Source organism: Prosopis cineraria, unplaced genomic scaffold (assembly GCF_029017545.1).
Source record: "Prosopis cineraria cultivar Desert tree isolate PC_DT_omini unplaced genomic scaffold, ASM2901754v1 PC4, whole genome shotgun sequence".
In the NCBI taxonomy this organism is placed as follows: Eukaryota; Viridiplantae; Streptophyta; class Magnoliopsida; order Fabales; family Fabaceae; genus Prosopis; species Prosopis cineraria.
The window spans coordinates 37,586,842-37,610,515 of record NW_026555335.1 but is presented as its reverse complement, the minus strand read 5'-3'; the positions used below and the strand labels follow the sequence as shown (position 1 = coordinate 37,610,515).

Sequence of the window (23,674 nt, the reverse complement as noted above, 5' to 3'; positions counted from 1 at the left end):
TATTAATTTAAAAATATATTGCTGATGGATATCTCCTAAGAAAAGGGCTTGAGTTGAGGCTTTTTATACAAGGTTAAAAGGTAAAAATATTCATGAACTTTTATTCAAAAGCACCCAGTGGAGTGAAGGAAGATGCGAAAGTACCCCCATATAATATTGATGAAGTAGGTGCAAAAATGTCCAAACTATTAAATTTAACTAATGTAAGTTCACGTGAACCATTAAAAAAGCAAGCAAACAGAAAGTGAAAAATATCCATAAACTTTTTATCCAGGATCTTCTATTATCTTTAAGTTAATGATGTTACATGGATACCCTATGACTTTATAAAAGAGACCATATAGCCAAGCTCAACCCTAACAACTTAAGGCTTTCAGGCTTATTCAGTTAACTTGAATATTCAAATTGTAAAATATTATTTTATTTTTTTTTCGGTCAATTTCAATTTTTTATCTTAAAAATTAATATTTTTTAATTTTTATTTAATTTTAATATTAGTTTATTACTAATAAAAAAGAATTCAAGTATTTAGGCTAAACTCATTCAGAGTTGAGCATGGCCTAGATTATTTGGGCTTATTCAAGCAGCTCAGAAAAGTTCAAAGTATAGAAAATTTTTTAAACTCTCAAACCTAGTGCTAAGATTTTTGAAGTTTATTTAAACTAGCATGTTAGGCTTGGCTTAAATTACTAAATCTAACATTTCTTAATTCGTTAAAATAACTTGATGTTGATGACCATGAGGTTCTGAGAATATAATTTAATGGATTGAAAAAAGTTGACCTATTTTATAAAACTTAATGGGTACCCATACATTATTGTTAACTTTAAAATATCAGAAGCTCCTAAAAAAAGTTTATGAATATTTTTATATCTTTGTTTTCTTCATTTTTTTTTTAAACAATCAATGTTAATGGATGTTAATCAAATTGAAGGGTTTGGATGCTTTTGCACCAACTACATTAACGCATGCATCCTCCTTCACTTAAGAATATTGCATGTATTATTAATATAGTTACACAATGATTTATTTTTTTGACCTGAATTATATACAATAAAATTATAAATCTTGTACAACATTGAAAAAATGTATTATTACTATATCGTAAAGTCTTAGAACAAGTAAACTTTTAAAGTGTATTAATTAAATAATAATCCAACTATTTTTACTTGCCACCAATAAAGTATAACAACTAGGCTTGTCAAAGATGACAAAAATGCAGGATCAATGAAGATTTAGGTCAAGGATAAGTGGGAAATGGAAAGGTAAATAAATTAAAGTGGAAGACATAATGAAAGGGGAAGGCAAGATATAATGGATGAATTTGGCCAAACGTTGGGAAGATTTGTGAGTTGTGGTTGTTAATTATCAATATAAAATTAAAAAGCGAGACCAAAAAGGGAAGGTAAGAGGATTGGGTATTAATAGTGCATTACAAAGGTCATTATCAACGTCACCACTTAATTTGCTTCTTCAGAAGTTGGAGGTAGGCCTTTATAGGCAACGGTAAGCTCAAGATTTTATTGACAGTAACTATATCTAACTATATTATTGTTCTATCCTATGGGTATATTTTGTAAGAAATTTGACATTTTTAATTATTAAACGTAAAGTGATATTTTTTGGTTAAAAATGCAACAATGTTTTTGTTTATTTTAGTAGTTTATTTTCATAATTATCAGTTTTTTTAAAAAAAAATTTATGAATCATGAACATATAGGTAACTCTTTTTCAAACTCTGTAAGGCTTGAGTTTTTTTAAGGCATGAGTTCATATATAGGTTTTGAGTGAAAAGTTTATGACTATTTGAACATAAGATTTTAAATTCAAATTCATGTGAATGCAGAAAATGTATCTTTAAAAAAGCTATTTTTAATTAGGCTTGAAAATACTCAAACCTAATCTGACTTTGTCAAAATTAAATTATCTCACTTAGTGGGTGTCCCATATGTGACATGACACCACAAGATCACCAAGTGAAAGTATTTGAGACATATAGAATCTAATAAATCCCAGAATGGAAATGTTAAGAAACTTTCAGAATATTCTAGTCTTTAATTAACTTTGGGGATTTTGTGGCTGTGAGTACTAATAATTTGGGTTTAGGCTTCTTTTTGAAAAACTTTGGTTGAAGAATTCTCTGCTTCTTCTTATTCTAATATACTAAATTTGAAGCTACGGAGATCGAGTTTGGTTTGTTTGATGGCTATGGCGTTCAAAATGTGGAAGAGGCCTTTGTTGGCATTCCTAATCTCATGCTTCAAGAAATAATTTTGATTCTTATAATTTTTTTCTTCAAATATAGGAATTAATATTTTAAATGGTCAAAACTATAAAAATGAATTGTGTTGAGTTAAAATTTAGATATTGAATTTTAATCAAGTTAAAACTGTAAAAAATGAATTGCACCAAATCAAAGTTCAGGAATTGATTAATCAAAATTAAAGGGACTAAATAATTATTATTTTTATGGATTCATTTAGTTTTTACCTAATGATGAGACATACTACTTAAGTCTCTCACATTTTTTATTATCTTAACTGGCTCCCTTGAATTGACTTAATATTTTATCATCTAAACTAATTTAATACTCTCTCTTCAATTAGTATATTCTCACTTCACCAAACGCTGATCTAAAGTTTTCATGGACCTCAACATGCGACAAGGTAATTATCCTAACTTATTCTATCATAATTTTGCTTCAATTAAAACCGAAATAAGCACGGAATAATTAATTTTTTCTTTACTTTTTTTTTGTTATAAAGGGGAAAGGACAAAACTAGGCTAAACCACTACAAAGCCTAATCTGCACAAAACCATGCATGAGCGTCATTTTGCAGCAGGCTACAAAGAGCATCAGGTGGCTGGTCTAAATCATGAAGCCGTGCATTGAGAGATAGTGATTATCATAATATGGGACTATGGGTTCAACGGGTTTAGGAGGACGCAGGCGAACGAAAACAAAGACAAAGGAAAGGGTATATATGATTTCAGTGTTTTTTTTTTCCTTGGCTTACATTTCGAATCGTCACATTTACAATGAGATAATTAGAATATCACTATTTTACATCATTATTTTAAAATAAAAATATTTTCTTGGGTTTAAATTTTATTATAAAAATCATTTGAATTCAAATTATTCAATAATATAGTGCTACTATATGGTCTTATTTTTTCACAAAAAATATATAAAATACAAAAAGACACAAGCATATTAAATACATGGCTTGTTCTGAAAATCGTACAAATGTAAACAAGTACTACATGTACTATTCAAACAGAACAAAAAAAAATAGGTAGTTAACTCTTTAAAAAATAAAATTTATGACAATTAGCTTATAAATAGAATTTAAAAAAAAAAATTGCCATATCAATTTAAATAATTGTAAATTTAAAAATTTTATTTGCAACAGATAACGATTAACTTCTAAATGTAACACTCATTTATAGCTGAAATGTCTGTTAGTAACTGACTGATAATTTTTTAGAAAATTTTGTTGACCACATAATTATTATTCATTAATCTAGTAGGACATAACTACCGTTTACCCCAAATATATATATATATATATATATATATATAAGTTCTGATTTTCCAATAATAACAATGATATAGTTATATATGACAAATGCATTTTTAATTAAAAGTAATGACTCCAATCATTAACCAACAACTAACCACAACACTTAAATTAATTAATTACATTAAGGAATATAGAATCAACCTTAGCTATATATCTAGAGTTCAAAAAAAAAATTTTAATTATATTTGTTTTCAAGAAAAAGGGATCCCAAAAAGTTGGAACCAGAGTATAAAAGTTTTGCAGGAATACGGAAGAAGGCTAAGCACTTAAAACGAATCAAAACAAGATTTCAAATTTCAAACTCCAAGTTTTCTCAAGATGTAACTCAAAGATTAGTCATAGCTATATGATGGCAATTATGTATGATCATGCAACCACCCTTATTACTCTTTTTATATTTTTTGACTGAATTCATGGACTACTAAACTCTATAAGATTAATTCTTATAATTGAATTAACCTCACTCTCCAATTGTGAAGAGTTACCCAGCCAAGACACATGCTCTTAATTCTTGAACCATAGATTCTCCCATTCTGAACTTAGGGGTGTCATATGTCTTTGTTTCCAACTTCACTAGTTGGGTTTTTAAGAAATCATCCCCCAATTGGATTTCAGGATCAATAATCAAGACCCAAACACCAAGGCCTCACAACGTGGATGAATACCATGTAGGTTTCCAAACACCTTATTTCACTCGAGTGGGCTTTCACCCATCCTTGATCATACAATACTCAAAACATATGCAAATGATATGCTGACAGCCATTCTTATGTTTAACATACCATGCTATCATCAATTCACCATCATGTTCATTAATATCAACACTTAGTATTATCCATAGCTAATCATTCACTTTAAAACATATGCATATCATCATGCTCATGGTCATTAATTCATACTCAATAAAATCATTGACCGCAACTCCATTATCATATCATGTTTAACAACCATGTTGAAGCTACTCAATCATGTTAAACAACTCATGCCATCTCGACATATTATCATGTCACCACCATACAAAACTCAACTTAAATCAACCCTTTCATGCTCAAGAATTCACATATTCATTATCATGCCTAATAATTTGCATCCAGTCACATAATCATCATCAAGTCATATTTAAGCAACCAACAATGAATCCAGTTAATCACACAGTACATATTTATACTATAATAAAACTAATGTCACAATCAAACAAGCTCATAATTGCGAACAACAAATATATACTAGAATTTAACTTATAGTTACCTCAACTCTTGCTTTTTACCCCACCAAGAGTAACTCCAGATTCTAAGGAAGCCCTCAAGCAATTAATAAGTTCCAAGAGCAATCAAATCTACAATTAGAATCATTAAACTTCATTAATGATTAATCATCATTAATTAGCTCTTAATTATAATTAAGGACTAAGACCCTAATTAGCAATATTAACCACAAACAACCCCATTTTTAACTTTCATTAACTTATTTAACCTCTATTAAGCTTAACTAACACTATATAACCTCTCCATTAGTTTAATCCACAGTAATTATTGTTAGGGTTAACTCTAAACCCATCGTTAGCAACACTAATACCTACCATTAGCTTAAACCAACATTTAGAAATATAAAACAACATCATTAGACTCCAACAAATTCATAGGAAGGAGCAAAAATTGAATTATAGGTTTAGACCTTAGCACCCATATCCAAAGATGTCCATGAAAATGCAAAAAGAAGAGATGAGAAGGGAAGAGAAACCTTAGCCAAGCATTTACTAATTCCAATCAAGCCTCCCTTGATTGAAAAATGCTAGCCTAGCAAAGCCTCTAGCATTTCTCTTCAACTCTCTCAAAATGCTCTCTTCTACTTCTGTTTTCCAAATGCTTCTACAGAATTTAAAATTCAATGCATACACTGCAACGCATGGCACTATTCGAGAACCCTAACTTAAGCCCAATAATTTGGACTGAAAATGGCCTAATGGTTCCTCTAGTCCCCTTCTAAGCCTCATATAGGGTCCAATAGATCCAAAGGCCATAAAATAACTCCTATTAATCCAATTAAAACATAGATTAATTAACTTAACCCTTGATAAATTTTCAATTAATATAATTTTTTAAATTTCAAGATGTTACATTAAAGTTTAAAATATAAAGAGTCATTCTTATTCCGAGTGAAGAGGTAAAATTAATGTTGAACCCCACTATTACACTCTAGCATCACTAGCACCTTCTTCTGACCCCATATTCCGTACTACTGACACAACCCAAATATTTTTTCTATTTATTTGATAAGCTATTATTTTCCAATCACTATATGTCATCTTAAAGAAACTTTATTATTGGCCAAACATTATAATTCTTGGAAATTAATTTATATGTGGTCCCAAAAATTCTATGTAGAGAGAATTCTATTATGGGCCAACCAATATGGAAACCAAAAAAAAATCATAAATATACGATAATATATATATTATCACTTATAATTTTTGATATAAAATTTTGAGGAGGAAAGCGTACTTGTCATGTGTTTGCCGAGTGATATACTGCATGCGGGAATGAAATTACAAACTGAACTCGATTCGTGACTCATAGCAAATGCACTTGAAAAGTTGAGAGAAAGAACAAGCTAAGAGAATAAATTCTTAATCACACATACATAGACTTGGAAGTTATCTGGCTATCTAAAACCACCCACACTGGTTGGTTTTTCAGTCATGTGTGTGTGAACTAAAATGTTCCCTTCTCTAAAGTTTTAAATCATTAAGGAAAAATTGCACACTTGACCCAGAGTATATTACATTTTCGAGCCCAAATCTTCTCTATATTTTAATAAAGATCTCATGGGCTCATATTAGGCTTGATCTACTAAGAGTGGATTATCCAAAATTTGAATAATTTGGCTTATTTTTTCAAATTTTACACAATGTTTTCTCTCTCCTATGCTTGAGATATAATCTTTGTTGGATTACGAATCATCGTGATGATTATGAACTGTCTTTGGATCATGTGCACATCAACTATGCTCAAAAGGATTTTATATCTTCTAGATCTATAAGGAAGCAATTTATCAAAGTTATTATCCGAGAAATTCAACCCTTACTGTTAGAGTTTATGAGTCATATTTTCAATATGGTTTCTGACGAAATTTCTTTTATGTTTGTAGTTTTTCTCCTTGATTTTTTAGTTCTACTTTAATGGTATGACATTTTATTGTAATAACTTTTAATATATATTTGACTTTTTATCCAAAAAAATTGTCTAAGTCCAAAAATAGAAAGACATATATTTGGATTATACCAAATTTTTTTGATATTTTCACACACACAATATATATCTTGCCCTCTTTAATCCCTAGTATGTGGTTCCCTAGGCCAGGCCCAATAATGATTGGTCTGATTTTCTCGACCATAAAAAGTGAGGAGAATAGCAGTTAAGTTTCAGATAAGAGAATTGATGATATAGTTTAAATTACAAATAAGACATTTGAATTTTAAATGTATCTCTTAGATTAAATTAGGATTTTTGTTTGCAACTATATGGATTAATAGGAGCAACAAATTCTGTCGAGACCCTAACTAATATTATTGATTATCTTTTTCGGAACTTAAGTGGGTGTAATCGAACAGTTCCCAAAAAGAAAAACAAGACGAAGAAGAAAGGAGGAGGTAATTCAAAACTTCTGCATGAGGAAAAAATCACAATAAGAAAACTTTCACTTGCACTTAAATTTAGTTTAAACGTTAAACTATAATCATTAATATAGGATGGTCTCAAAAAAATGACAAAACTGAAGAGAAGTCAAATATAAAATATTAAGATACGAAGAGAAGTCAAATATTGAACCTTTATTAAGAGATGCTTGCAAGGGGTAAATTATCCGAATTACAAAACTTAAGGTACCTATAGGTAAAAATAAAAAATATTATATACATGAATGATATTTTGTGTGTGTGTGTGTGTTCATCAAGCCACATATTTATAGCTGGTGGAATCATCTTCATCCCTTTCGAGATAGTCTCGGAGGATGAGATCTTCAATCCTCTTCTTGATTACTTTCAGATCAGGCTTGAACATGCCACTCAAATACTCAACACATTCCAAAACCAATTGTTGATGCCCCAAAACTTTCCGGCTCTTCATAATCCTCACGATCGCAGCATCAATCAAATATTTCCGATCTTTGTTAACATCTTCCATCACCTTCTTCCTCTCATCAATCGGCGGGATGGGGATCCTGATCCTCCTCATTCGATCTATAAATTTCAAGTTGAACTCAAAGCTGTCATTTTTAGATATGGTTTTCGTGTTTGGCTCCTTAGAAAGTATCTTATACTTTGCACATGACAAGGAATGGAGTACGCGAACAATATCTTCGTGGTCTAAGTCTAACTGAGTCATGATCTCTGAGTAACTCAATCTATCTGTGCTGTTGAATAGTAGAAGAGCAGCAGCTTGATAAGTTGAGACTATGAGTTCAATGGTTTTCTCTTGAAATTTTCCATTGATGTTGCACGTTCCCATAGAGAAAATCCACGAGAGTTTCCTGTGCTTTGTTTTTGTTTCATAAAACCCTTTGAAAACTTCCACACACTTGATCATCTCTGAAGGAAGATTCAACCCAAAAGACTTGTAACTAGGCCAAAAACCAGTGGTGAGAACAGTCACTGACAAGTCAATCCCAGGATTCATGTTTGGATTCTGAACAAGATATTCCTCATAGCTAGTTTGATTATCCCTAGCTATAGCCAAGTCTGTGATCATCCCCTCCATCTTTGAAGTGTACTGTGTTCCAAATTGCTGCTTCAGCTTTGACAGAATATTCTTTTCATGATCCTCATTGGCGCTGCGGTCGTAAAGTAGCCGCCGAGCAAGCTTTTTCCGATAAAACTCAGCAAACAGATCCTTATCAGTGTTATATGCAAGAAGGTTGACAACCTTCTCAAGGGTTCTTTCCATTTCCTCATCACTAAGCTTTTCACTTGCACCACCTTTCTTAAGAACATTGTCACAAAACATAGCAAGAAGTTCGGCACTTGGAATGCCAGCAACACTCTTATTACAGAACACTTCAAAAGCTTCTTTAATAGCCTTGTGGAAGATATTGTTATTCTTGAAGCAACCCTTAACACAGGACATGCACTTCTCATGAAGCTCAATGAATTTTCTCACAATCACTTGTTCTTGAACCCCAGATGAGCCATTATTACTTGCTGTGTTATTCTGACTTTTAGAAGTAGCTTCTTCTTCAGCCTGTTGCACCAATGTTGTACCCTCAGCTGTAACATGCTGCTTGAATACATTAACAATAGGTTCCAAACCTTCGCGTATTTCAATGTATAATCTATACATTCTAGAAAGATCTTCAACCTTATCATCTCTGAGCAACACGCGGCAACCAGAGTTTTCCTTTTCAAGCAACTGGGTTGCGTGCGTAACAAGCAACTCTTTTCGAACTGTGTCTACTAATTTCTTCTCCGTGATAGGATGCAAATACTTAGCCTCTCCAACTACCCTATCTCTTTCCCTCTTCAATGATTCTTCAACCTTGAGCATATACTCCGGGCACGAGTCATTGGCGATCCATTTTGCTGCCTTGATTTTGTAGTAAGTAGCAGTATCTTCAAGCATCTGAAGTTCAAAATCCTTCCTGTAACAATCAAGATCATCCGTACCAACGGCAATGTAGATATTAAGAACCTTCATCAACAAAGATCCGTCAATCTGCTCTCCCTCACGTTCTTGATCGATCAGAGAGATCATAGCGTCTGTGGCTTGAGCTTTCACCTTCATGAAGACCAAATCATGGAATCTAACAAGTCCAACAGTGTAGAGAGAAGGAAGAGAGTGTCTAGCAGTATAGTAACGATCAAGATAATGGAAGGAGCGTGACAGCCATTTGATATATTTTTGGTGGTTGTCCCATCTTGTGACGAGCTCTCTGAGTAAGAATTCATGGTGCTTGTTTCTTAAGGATGGCAACACAGTAGATTTCATGTAGTTTTCGACAGTGACGATGTATCTGTCATAAAGCTGGTTAGAGTATTGAAATGGAGGCCTTTGATTACACATGTTATAGATTGTAGTGTATAGCAATATGTGTTTCTCTGAACTGAGAGGCTCTACTGATTTGCCTTCAATAATGTCCTCCAGCCACTTGACCCGTTCCTGCACATATTTCCATCCTTCTTCAAGCTCAATAATGGGTTTCAGATCCATTCCTAGAAATACAAAATTTGGTTGTCATCTTTCTCGGTTCAAGAGATATGAGTGTGTGTGTGTGTGTTATTATTTATTTTATTTACAAAAAGTATAAAAATACCAAGACATGTCGTTTTTATGATGATGGATAAGCCATATGTGTGTGTGTGTCAATCGTTGTTGATGGTTTAAATAATTTTAACAAAACCTTGACACAAAATTGCACTATCAATTATCCTTATATACTTAAGATACTTGTTTATAATTAAATCATAACATATGAATGATCTTTTATAAATTATTTATTTTACAAAAAAATTTTGTTAATAATTATTAAAATATACTTGTCTTGCTCTATCAATTATATTATACAATTAAGAAAATCTTAAATATTAGGGGCTAAAACATTAGATGTTTTGGTCACTATAATTTAAATAAATCTAACAAAACCTTGAAGTATAACATATGTCTCTCTCATATACTATAGAAAATATTAATTAAAAATTCTTCAAAGTTTTTAGTTTAATACAAACAGACAAGTTCACGATTGAATAATTGTTATGCAAATAAAAATAAAAAAATAACACATAGTTTTCTACTTTTTTGTGGGGTACGTGACCAGTGTAACTTTTCCATAACATCAAATCTAGTCTTCTAAATTTTATTATTTTCCAAAACATTTTAAATTTCCATAAAATATCTGCAGGAAACCAACGGATATGGATAATATAGAGTAGGAAAGCGTGGAGTGGATGAGAAGTGGAAGATCATGATGATGAATTTTTATTTAATGCTAGTAACAAATAGACGTATAAAAAGGTTCCTCATTTGCAAATACACAATCATGTTTTATCCAGAATAAAAATTTATAAAAAAATATAATATTTTTAATAAATTTATTAATAACTAATTTGGATAATACAGATTTTATCTAAATGATCCAATTTAATATTATCTTTTTATTTTTTATAAATTGATTATCTACATGTGCTCTAGAGTCTAGACAATTTATAGCTAATATTAATTTTTTTATAATCCTTATAATTTTTTATTTTGATAAATATAATATTAAAAATAAAGATAATATTTCTAGCACTTTTCAAAAAATATTTTTTAAAAAAATTACAAGTTAAAAATTTTAAACATAAACCAAAATCAAATTTGAACTATTCAGGACACATATGGATAATCAAATTATAAAAAATAAAATATTAAATTAAATTAAATTATTCGGATATGTATTATCCAAATTAGTTATTAATAGATTTATTAAAAATATTATATTTTTATAAATTTTTATTTTAGATAAAACATGATTGTGTGTTTGCAAACGAGAAACCTTTTTATACACACATTTGTTATTATTCATTAGATAAGAATTTACGATCAAGATCTTCTATTTTTCATCCACTGCACATGATCCGTATCCAAAACTAACACCTTCATCAACAAAACGTTGATAGAAGAGACCTTCAAGTATGTGACAAACTACACCAAAAGACATCCAAAATTGATATAGATTAAAAAATTTTAACTTATAATTTTTCATATAAAAAACTTGACAGAGTAACTATTATAAGATCATCTTTATATTAAAAGAATAATATATTAAAATATTTTAAATATAGATCATTCATAGCACTGACACCCATGGAAACAATCAAAATAAACATTGAGTAGGAGGATGGAACATGACCACAAAAAAAAAAACTAAAGAAAAAAAAATACATGAGTGATAGAGACCTAATGAAAAATACAAATGGCAAAGAATAAAACTATGCTGAATTAAGAAAAAGAAAGAAGGAGAAAAGTGTAAGATGACAATCTTCTACCTTCAGAATTTTCTGTTGCCTCTTCAATTGATTCGCTTTTCACAAATTCCTTTGGCTCTTTGAATTTCTAGCAATAAAAAATTTGGTCATCATATGTTCCAGTTGGAGAGATAATTATATATTTTATTACATATTTTTATTAATTTCAAACAGATAATAAAAATCCCAAGACATGCATATCGCTTTTACAAAGATAAACAAGCCACACACACAAATATCATTCCTCGTTAATAGTTTATATATACATATAACCTGTGAATGGGGAACACACAAAATCGCAATGTCAATTACTATTCTATTAAGTAAATAATCCTAATTATAGAGACCAAAAAATAAGTTGTTTGGTTCACTGTAGTTTAAGTAAATCTAACAAAATCTTGAAGTATAACACATGTCTCTTCCACATACAATAGAAAATAAAAATTTTCATTTTTTTATTTAATACAAATTGACAAGTTCTTGGTTAAATAATTGTTATGAGAATTTTTTTCACAAAAAAGGGCATACTTTTTATTTATTTATTTTTTCCGGTGGGGGAGAAACCAGTGTAACATTTTCTTAATATCAAATATAGTTTTCTAAATTTTATCATTTTCCAAAACAATTTGAATTTCCATAGAATATATACAAGAAACTAATGCCATTGAAAACAATGTTAATAAAAGAAATCGTCGATCAAGTGACAAATCACACCGAAACGGCGTGGGTTTTAGTGCTCTTCAGTGAGATCTAGAAACATACAAAACTGATACAAATTTAATATTTTTAATTTATAATTTTTATATAAAAATATTACAAAGTAACTATTATAAGATTCCATTTATATTAAAAGAATAATTTATTAAAAAATATAAAAAAATCATTTTAAATTTGGATCACTGATTCCCACAACAGAAACCAATGAAAACAAACATTCAACAGAAGGATGGAACATGACCACAAATAAACTAAAGAGAAAACAGAATATATGAGTGCTAGATTCCAAATTGAAAATCCAAATAGCAAATAAGAATAATGAATCTGTGCTAAATTAAGGAGAAGAAAAAAAAAAGATGATAAACTTATGCCTTTAAAATTTTCTGTTGTCTCTTCACATACAACTCACTTTTCACTCCTTGGATTTCTCTATGGAAGATTTATTTCTCTCTTATATATGTTTTCCTGACCTTTATTTATAGATAACCTAGAATTATATTTTTTTTATTTGAATCAAGAAAAGAGGTTCAAAAAATATTTGACGATAGATTATCCAAATCTTTTTAGATATTATTTCTTTAATTTGTTAACAAAAATAGGGAGATCATGATATCTTTTTATTATCAGTATAGTTTATTCCCTCAATCTCCTTAAAAAAATTTAGAGGATAGTCCCAAAAGCAATCTCAGAGATATGATCATATGGAGGTGATATATATATATATATATATATATATTTGAAAATCCATAAGCGCGGTGAAAATTAATTTTCAAAGACACACATATATCTCAATCATCGTTAATCGTTTATATATACATATATATAACCTGTGTATGAGGGACACATAATCGCAATATCAATTATACTATCAAGAAAATCCTAAATACAAAGGCCAGATGTTTTATAGAAGAGATCATCGATTACGTGATAAACCACACCAAAACGGCGTGGGCTTAAGTGCTCTTCATATTGGTGATATTTAGATTTAAAATTTCTAACTTATAATTTCTAAATAAAAAATTTAACAAAGTAATTACTATTATAAGATTATCTTTATATTAAAAGAATACATTATTAAAAATATAAAAAATTACATTAAATTTAGATCATCCAGAATACAATACCCACGAAAACAATCAAAACAACCGTTCGACAAAAGGATGGAACATCGCCACATAGGAAAACTAAATAGCAAAGAATCCACAAACAAAATGAACACACGAGTGCTAGAGTCTGAACTGAAAATCCAAAAAGCAAAGAATCAAACTGTGTAGGATTAAGGAGAAGAACCCCCCTCCCCCAAAAAAAAAAAGATAATATATAATGTTATACCTTTAGAATTTTCTGATGGCTCTTGACAATTCCCTTTTTCACAGTTTCGTTTGGCTCTTTAGATTTCTTTATGTGAGGTTTATTTCTCTTTTATATATGCTTTTATGACCTCTGTTTATAGATATTCTAGAACTATATTTTTTATAATTGAATCCGGAAAACTGGTTCAGAAAATCTTAGACCACAGATTATCCAAATCTTTTTATATATTATTCCTTTAATTTTGTTAACAAGAATATATAGGAAGATCATGCAAACCTTGATATCATTTTATTATCATTATTGTTTATCCCTCCAATCTAGCTTCTGAATAAAGATATGGAGATAAGATATATGTGTCTTAAAATATACATTTAATCTTTTAACTTTATATAAAATTTTATTTTAATCCTTTAATCTTATAAAGTATATTTTCAATTCTTTAATTCTAACATCACTAATTTCATCATAAAAAATTTTTACATTAAACTTTTAAATATTAATAAGATGTTATCAAATGTGTTGACTTATTAAGTTTAATTTATTTTTAAAAATAACAGTAATAGATATAAAAAATAATCATTTAAAATTAAGTTAAAAGACTAAAAATATATTTTAATCTCTGTATATGTATATATAATTTAAAATCCACAAGCGGAAAAATAATTTTCAAAGACAGCCCCCTAATTTGGTATATTTATTTTTCATTTAAAACTCGACAATCCCTGAAGATATCTGACTCTCCCTGACTCCCTCTCTTTTGTTTCATCACTTTTTGACTTTTTTATTTATATTTATGTTTATGTTAGTGTTATTACTAATTTTTATTATTGTTTCACCCTCGTTTCAAATTATTTGGATAAAAATACATGATGTTCACATGGTTGCCATGATTTTTTTCTTAACGCGCATTAAAAAATTCCTAGATATTTTGAAGTTAAAATCATAAGTGAAAAATATCTTGAAATAATTTAACAAATCAAGTACAAGAAATCTTTTCTTCACAGGGAGAATGACAAGCAACCTTAAAAATAAAAAAATAAAAATTTGATCTGGTACAATATGATAATACCTTTTAAATCTCAAAATTTATTAAAGTTTTTGATGAAATAAAAAAAATGCTTCTTAATTTAAAAGAATGCAACAAAGTTTATTTTATTTACAACTCTAATTCAACAAATGATCAAAGTAGTTTAGGTATTTACAAACTTTTTGTATTATTTTTTTCACTTTTTTAAAATTGAGGAGTATTTTTCCATTAAGTTTAGAAGGCATTATCACATTTTAGGAAACTAAATTGTCATTTTTTTTATTTCAGATGAATTTTTTTAATGAAACAAAAAGAGACTTCAGATAATAGAATGCAGATACAATTGCATTTACAATTACGAAACAAAATTGTAATGCAAGATATTTCTTATTTGTTATCTATTAGAGACAAGTTTTAGTAACAAAATGCAGAAATTCTTAATCCTGATAAACTCCCCAGCGCAATTATCTTTTTTTTTTTGTAAATTAAATTGTTAGTAACTTAAAATTTTTAAAACTTCAAATTATATTCTTATAATTTATTTTTTAAAATTTAATTTATATTTTTAATTTTTTTTATTATTATTCTCTTATTAAAGATAGATGTGTCAATTAAAGCCGGCCCGACCCTAAAGGATTGGCCCTTCAAAGGTCAGGGCTTAAACAAGCTGACTCATTTAAACTCAATTATATTTCAGGGCTTTATTTTTAATAACTCAGCCCTAATCTTTAGGACTGAAGGGCTAGCCCTCAAAGCTTCGGCCCTAATTATTTTTTTAATTTTTTAATTTAAAAATTTTAAAAATATATTTAAAAACCTAACAAAGTTATTACACATCACATTAAGTTTAAAAAAATAAAATAAAATTAATTCACACAATAAAAATTTTAAGTCTGATAAAAAAATAACATCCTAAAATTAACTTCGACATCAATTACACATTAGTAGCATTATCAGCTAAATTTTGATTATTTTCATTATCATCAACATAATATGACTTGATCCTCATCAATGGCATATGTTAAGCTTTTCATGTCTTCCTTCTTCATCCTCATTATTTGCAATAAATAATAAACTAAAATCATAATTTCAAGGTATTTAAAGAATGCAAAAATATTAAAAATAAGCAAATAATAATATGTGTGTCTACTGTCTGAATTAGAGAGTGAGTGTTGAGTTTAAGTGATGTAGTGTCTTCTTTTTATTTTTTTATATTTTTTTAAAAAAATATATTGGGGCTTAAAAGGACCGGCACTTTTATTTTCAAACTTAAAAGGACCAGTCCTTTTAAACTCAATTTACCATTTTAAAAACCAAAATAGCAGCTCGATTCTCAATTTTTTTGGGCTTAAAAGGGCTAGCCCTAAGGACTTAGCCCTAATTGACAGCTCTAATTAAAGATAATCTTATTTTATATCCAATAGAAATTTGTACATTGGTTTGCCATCTTGTTGAGAAAACCCCTATTGATTTTTATTTTTACATTTTATGATATAATGTTAACATATTTTTAAAATTTATGTTGCTTTAAAATTAGCTAGTAATTTTTGTTTTGATTTAGAGTAGTAAGCAACAAAGATTTGACTATATAAGCAAGATTAAACTCGCAATTTTCCACTTAATAGAGAGCTCTCATGCCTAACATACAAGATTGAAAAAATTAAAATAGCTATTTAATTATTTTCACTTGTCCTTTGTTAAAAAAATAAGGAAAAACACAATTATCAATTCTTATAATTTTACCAGATTTTGTTCTTAGTCTTTATAATTTTATCCTATGTTTTCAGTCCTTATGATTCCTTACTGAGTAATATTTGTTACCTACGTCCCTATAATGTTAGTGTTTTTTTGAAAAAGATACAATGACCAAAAGCAACCTAATAAAACTATATAGATTAATAATTATATTTTTTAAAAAAATAACTTTATTAGAATCTTTTATGCTCTCTCCTTCCCTTCCTTTTGAATGAGTGGATTAACATTTCCACACGTTGTATGAGTCTAAGATCTAGTCTTTTTTAAAAAATAAAGATGCGAGATAAGATGAGAAGAAGAAAAGTAAAAAGAGAGAGGATCCGAACCGCAAATGATGGGGCATCGATACGATTAGGAAAACCAAAAAAAAAAAAAGGCCTCTCAAGGAAGAGAAAGAAAACGCAAACCCAAAAGCTCCCAAGGGAAACTCCGGGTGACGTAGAACAAGAGAGATAATACCAATGTTGTGAGGCCTTAAACTTCCACAGTCTTAATAATCGGCAAGAGTTACATACTTAAATTTATATACTTAATATATTTATATTTAATTAAATTATGACATGTAAATTTTAATATATTAGTTTAATAATAATAAAAATTAATGGTAGAATAAATAATTTATAAAAAATTCATATGTCATTATTTAATTGAATACAAATATCTTAAGTATATAATGTTAAGTATATAATTTTCTCCATCAAGCTATTTGCACGACATGATATGACATTAGGTCCCGTTTGGTTCCGTGAATGTATTTGATTTTCGTGTTAATTATGCTCCATACTGGTCTCTTATGTCAAAATACCACTCGTTTAATGTACGAAGGGCAGTTCTTCCGTCAAATCATACGTCGTGTTCACAATATAATTAGAGATTAAATTATAGATAATATAAATTAAATATTTTGTAATTTATGAATTTCTTTTATCTTTTTAAAATTAAATATTTTATAATTTATGAATTTATTTTATATTTTTATTTATCAATATATTTTATATTTTTAATCTACTTCTTAAAAAAAATTGTTTCGAAAGTTTAAATTGTAAATAAAATATTTAAATTTTAAATATAACTCTCAGTTTATAATTAAAATTTTTGTTTACAATTATCTGAATTAATAGTAGCAATTAATTTTTTAACAAATTTTATCTCTTCGAGACTTTACCATCATTCTTTTTAAAAAGTGGGTGTAATGGAATAATTTCCCAAAAAAAAAAAAACAAGACCAAGAACAAAAGAGAGGAGGCACGGAGTTATTCAAAACTTCTAAATGGGTAAAAACTCACAATAAGAAAACTTTCACTTATATTCAAATTTAGTTTAAACTTTAAGCTATAATCTTAAACATCAGATGGTCTAGAAAAAAATGATAAAACTTCAGAGAAATCAAATATAAAAATTAAGATACAAAGGGGAAGTCAAATATTCAATCTTTATTGAGAGATGATAGCAATGTATAGATTATTCAAATTACAAAACTTAATTAAGATGCCTATCGGTAAAAATAACACAAAAATAATGGATACAAGAATGATATCATGTGTGTGTGTGTGTGTGTGTGTCCATCAAGCTAGATATTTATAGGTGTTAGAATCATCCTCGTCCCTTTCAAGATAGTCCCGAAGGATGAGATCTTCAATCCTCTTCTTGATTGCTTTCAAATCAGGCTTGAACATGCGACTCAAAAACTCAACACATTCCAAAACTAATTGTTGATGTCCCAAAACTTTCCTGCTCTTCATAATCCTAACAATCGCAGCATCAATCAAATATTTTCGGTCTTTGTTAACATCTTCCATCACCTTCTTCCTCTCATCAATTATTGGCGGAATAGGGATCCTGATCCTCCTCTTTCGATCTGTAAATCTCGAGTTGAACTCAAAGCTGTCATTTTGAGATATGGTTTTCGTGTTTGGCTCCTTAGAAAGTATCTTATACTTTGCACATGACAAGGAATGGAGTGCGCGAACCAGATCTTCGTGGCCTAGGTCTAACTGAGTCATGATCTCTGAGTAACTCAATCTATCTGTGCTGTTGAATAGTAGAAGAGCAGCAGCTTGATAAGTTGAGACTATGAGTTCAATGGCTTTCTGTTGAAATTTTCCATTGATGTTGCAAGTTCCCATGGAGAAAACCCATGAGAGTTTCCTGTGCTTTGTTTTTGTTTCATAAAACCCTTTGAAAACTTCCACACACTTGACCATCTCTGAAGGAAGATTCAACCCAAAAGACTTGTAACTAGGCCAAAAACCAGTGGTGAGAACAGTCACTGACAAGTCAATCCCAGTGTTCATGTTTGGATTCTCAGCAAGATATTCCTCATAGCTGGTTTGATTATCCTTAGCTATGGCCAAATCTGTGATCATCCCCTCCATCTTTGAAGTGTACTGTGTTCCAAATTGCTGCTTCAACTTTGAGAGAATATTCTTTTCATGATCCTCATTGGCGCTCCGGTCGTGAAGTAGCCGCCGAGCCAGCTTTTTCCGGTAAAACTCGGCAAACAGATCCTTATCAGTGTTATATACAAGAAGCTTGACAACCTTCTCTAGGGTTCTTTCTATTTCCTCGTCGCTAAGCTTCTCACTTTCACCACCTTTCTTAAGAACATTGTCACAGAACGTGGCAAGAAGTTCTGCACTTGGAATGCCAGCAACACTCTTATTACAGAACACTTCAAAGGCTTCTTTCATAGCCTTGTGGAAAGTAGTGTTATTCATGAAGCAACCCTTAACAAAGGACAAATACTTCTCATGAAGCTCAATGAATTTTATCACAATCACTTGTTCCTGAGCCCCAGATGAGCCATTATTACTTGCTGTAATATTCTGACTTCTAGAAGAAGCTTCCTCTTCAGCTTGTCGCACTAATGTTGTACCCTCATGGGTAACATGCTGCTTGAATGTACAAGCAACAGGTTCCAAACCTCTAGTTATTTCATGGTACAGTCTATAAATTCTAGAAAGATCTTCAACTTTATCATCTTTGAGCAACGCATGACAGCCAGAGTTTTCCTTCTCAAGCAACTGAGTTGCGTGCGTGACAAGCAACTCTTTTTGAACTGTCTCTACTAATTTCTTCTCTGTGATAGAGTGCAAATACTTAGCCTCGCCCACTACTCTATCTCTTTCCCTCTTCAATGATTCCTCAGCCTTGAGCATATACTCAGGGCAAGAGTCACCGGCGATCCAATTGGCCGCTTTGATTCTGTAGTAAGTAGATGTATCTTCAAGCAGCCGCAGTTCAAAATCCTGCTTGTAACAATCCAATTCATCCGTACCAAGGGCAACGTAGATATCAAGAACATTCCTCAACAAAGATCCATCAATTTGCTCTCCCTCGCGTTCTTTATCGATTAGAGAGATCATAGCGTCTGTGGCTTGAGCCTTCACCTTCATGAAGACCAAATCACGGAATCTGTCAAGTCCAACTGTATAGAGCAAAGGTAAAGAGTGTCGAGCAATAAAGTAACGTTCAAGATAATGGAAGTAGCGCAAAAGATATTTGATAAATTTTTTGTGGTTTTCCCATCTTATGACGAGCTCTCTGAGTAAGAATTCTTGGTGCTTGTTTCTTAAGGATGGCAACAAAGTAGATTTGATGTAGCCTTCGACTGTTATGATGTATCTATCATAAAGCTGTTTAGTGTATTCAAATGGTGGCTTTTGAATACACATGTTATAGATTGTAGTGTATAGCAACATGTGTTTTTCTGAACTCAAAGGCTCTTCTGATAAGCCTTCAATGACGTTCTTCAGCTGATCGATCCCTTCCTGCACATGTTTCCATCCTTCTTCGAGCTTAATGGGTTTCCGATCCATTCCTAGCAATGCAAAATCTGATCATCATGATTTTCAGCTCAAGAGATAAGTATACATATTATCATATTTGTTTTATTTGCAAGTACAATTAATAAAAATACCAAGACGTCATTTTTTATGATGATAAATAATATAAGCCATATAGATCTCATACCTTCAAAATTTTCCGTTGCCTTTTCAATTGATTCGCCTTTCACAAATTCCTTTGACTCTTTGGATTTCTAGCAATACAAAATTTGGTCGTCAGGTTTTCGAGTTCAAAAGATAAGTATATATATATATATATTATATTTTTTTTTTGTTAATTGCAAACAGATACTAAAAATCCCAAGACATGCATATCGCTTTTACAAAGACAGATAGGCCCCCACACACCCACATCAATCATTGTTAATGGTTTGTATGGTTTGTATGTATGTATGTATGTATAACGTGAATGGGGGACACACAAAATCGTAATACCAATTATACTATTAAGTAAATAATCCTAATTATAGGGGCCAAAACATAAGTTGTTCGGTTCACTGTAGTTCGAGTGAATCTAACAAAATCTCAAGTATGACACATGTCTCTTCCATATATAACAGAAAATAAAATTCCTGATTTTTTTTATTTTAATACAAATTGACAAGTTTATGATTAAATAATTGTCATGGAGATTTAAAAAAAAAAAACGGCATGCTTTTTATTTATTTATCTTTTGGGGTGGGGGAAGAAACCAGTGTAACATGTTCTTAACATCAAACCTAGCTAGTCTTCTAAATTTTATTATTTTTCAAAACAATTTGTATTTCCATACAATATATGTGGAAGAAACCAAAGCCATTGAAAACAATATTAGTAAAAGAGATCATCGATCAAGTGACAAATCACACCAAAACAGCATGGCCTTAAGTGATCTTGAGTGACATCTAGAGACATCCAAACCTAATGCAAATTTAATATTTTTAACTTATATTTTTATGTAAAAGAAAAATAGCAAAGTAACTATTATAAGATTGTCTTTAAATTAAAATAATAATTTATTAAAATATAAAAAAATCATATTAAATATGAATCGTCCAGAACCCACTGATATCCACAGCAGAAACAATGAAAACAAACATTCAACTGAAAGATGGAACATGATGACCACAAATAAGGTAAAGAGAAAATAGAATACATGAGTGTTAAGAGTCCAGATTGAAAATCCAAATAGCAAATAACAATAATGAAACACTGCAGCATTAAGGAGAAGAACCAAAAAATTAAGATGATAATCTTATACTTTTAGAATTTTCTATTGTTTCTTGACAATTCATTTTTCACAATTTCCTTTGGCCCTTTGGATTTCTCTGTGCGAGGTTTAGTTCTCTCTTATATATGCTTTCCTGACCTCTATTTATAGATAATCTAGAACTATATTTTTTTACTTGAATAAGCAAAAGAGGTTCAGAAAATCTTAGACGATAGATTATTCAAATCTTCTTAGATATTATTTCTTTTTTTTTTTAACATAAATAGGAGATAATGACCTTGATATCTTTTTATTATCATTATTATTTATCCCCTCAATCTTCTTAAACAATTTTAGAGGACAATCACCAAAACAATCTCATACGCGCGCGAGCGCGTATGCACGAACAATATAAAATCCACAAGCGGTGAAAATAAATTTTCAAAGATAGCCCCTAATTTGGTATTTTTATTTCTCATTTAAAGCTGGAAAATCCCGATATCTGACTCGCCCTTTATTTTGTTTCATCACTTTTTGATTATTATTTTTTTGGTGAAACCTCACTTTTGATTTAGTATTATTTTTAATTTTTATTATTGTTTTACCCTCTATTCAAATTATTTGGATAAAAATATATGATGTTCACACGGTTGCCATGATATTTTTTTAACGCGTTTAAAAATTCTAGATATTTTGAAGTTAAAATCAAAAGTGAAAAATATCTTGAAATAATTTAACAAAAAAATACAGGAAATTTTTTTCAAAACAAATCCAAAAATTATTTTTTAATGAAATAAAGAGATGGAACATGACCACAAATAAAAAAAATACATGAATGATAGAGTTTGAATTAAAAATTGGGTTAATATGCAAAGGCAATTTGAATTCTAAACTCCTATTTAATACATTATGAAACCAAAACTATTAAATTAGGATTCAAATCGCTCTTGAATAAATAATTCAGAGTTCAAATTATATATTAACTCTTAGAAATTCAAATAGCAAAAATTGAAACTGTGCAGGATTAAGAAAAAGAAAGAAGAAGGAAAACACTAATCTGGTAATCTTATACTTAGAGAATTTTCTGTTACCTCTTGACAATTCTCTTTTCACACAATCAAACTTCTCTTTTCATAAGGCCTTGAATGAGGGACATAAAATTGCAATATCAATTATAATATTAAGAACATCCGAAATATCAGGGACCGAATATGTAGGTTAAATAAATCCAACAAAACCATCAAGTATAACATGTCTCTTTCATATACTCTAGAAAATATTAATTTGAAATTCTTCAAAAATTTAGTACAATACAAATTGGCAACTTCATGATTAAATAATTGTTATGCGGATAAAAAATTTTAAAAAACGTGTACTTTTTCTTGGGACGGTGGTAACCAGGGTGACTTTTTCTTAGCATCAAATCTAGTATTCTAAATTGTTCCTAAAAATATGTAGTCATCTAAGTTTTATGATTTTCCCAAACAGTTTGAAAGATAAGTAAGAAATCTACACCTTCGTCAACAAGGTTAATAGAAGAGACGATAATTTGAGAAACCATAAAGACATCCAAAACTGGTAGATTTAACATTTTAATTTACAATTCTGTATAAAAAAGTTAGCAAATTAACTGTTATAAAATTATATTTATATAAAATATAATTTATCAAAGTATATTAAATTTGGATCATGCCGAACACTTGATACTCACAGAAACAATCAAAACATACATTCAACAAGAAGATGGAACATGACCACAAAGAAAAGCTGAAGAGAAAAGAGTATAATAAGTGATAAAGTAAAAAAAAACTAAATAGCAAAGACTGAAATCATGCAAAATAAAGGAAAAGAAAGAAGAACAAGAAAAAATAAAATAAAATGATTATGTTATACCTTCACAATTTTCTGTCGCCTCTTCATAATTCACTTTTCACAATTTCGTTTAGCTTGTTAAATTGCTCTAAGGGTTATTTTCTCTTACTTATGATTTCCTGACCTCTATTTATAGATAATAGTCTTGAGCTATGTGTTTTTTTTTTTTAATTTGAATCATGAAAAGAGGTTTAGAAAATCTTAGACGACAGATTGAATAAATCTCTTTTAGATATTTTTTTTCTTTAATTTGTTAGCAAAAATAGGGAGATCCTACCATCCTTGATATCTTTTTATTATCGTTATTGTTTATCCCTTCAATCCCGTTAAACAAATTTTAGAGGATAATCCCAAAAAAAATCTCATTGATATAGAGAT

General features: G+C 29.6%; 2 protein-coding genes across 2 annotated transcripts; both read right to left on the bottom strand.

Annotated features, from left to right (window-relative positions):
• Nucleotides 1-7,531: 7,531 nt before the first annotated feature.
• Nucleotides 7,532-11,661, bottom strand: LOC129307849 (cullin-1-like). The gene is made up of 2 exons (XM_054948777.1): nucleotides 11,599-11,661; nucleotides 7,532-9,786 (listed from the first exon to the last, which is right to left on the bottom strand). The coding sequence occupies exon 2, from the start codon at nucleotides 9,782-9,784 to the stop codon at nucleotides 7,532-7,534; it is 2,253 nt and encodes a 750-aa protein (XP_054804752.1). The 5' UTR covers nucleotides 9,785-9,786; nucleotides 11,599-11,661.
• A 6,280-nt stretch (nucleotides 11,662-17,941) lies between these two features.
• LOC129307758 (cullin-1-like) lies at nucleotides 17,942-23,377 on the bottom strand. Its single transcript, XM_054948634.1, has 3 exons — nucleotides 23,318-23,377; nucleotides 20,363-20,429; nucleotides 17,942-20,210 (listed from the first exon to the last, which is right to left on the bottom strand). Exons 1-3 carry the CDS (start codon nucleotides 23,342-23,344, stop codon nucleotides 17,956-17,958), a joined length of 2,349 nt encoding a protein of 782 aa, XP_054804609.1. The 5' UTR covers nucleotides 23,345-23,377; the 3' UTR covers nucleotides 17,942-17,955.
• Nucleotides 23,378-23,674: the final 297 nt, after the last annotated feature.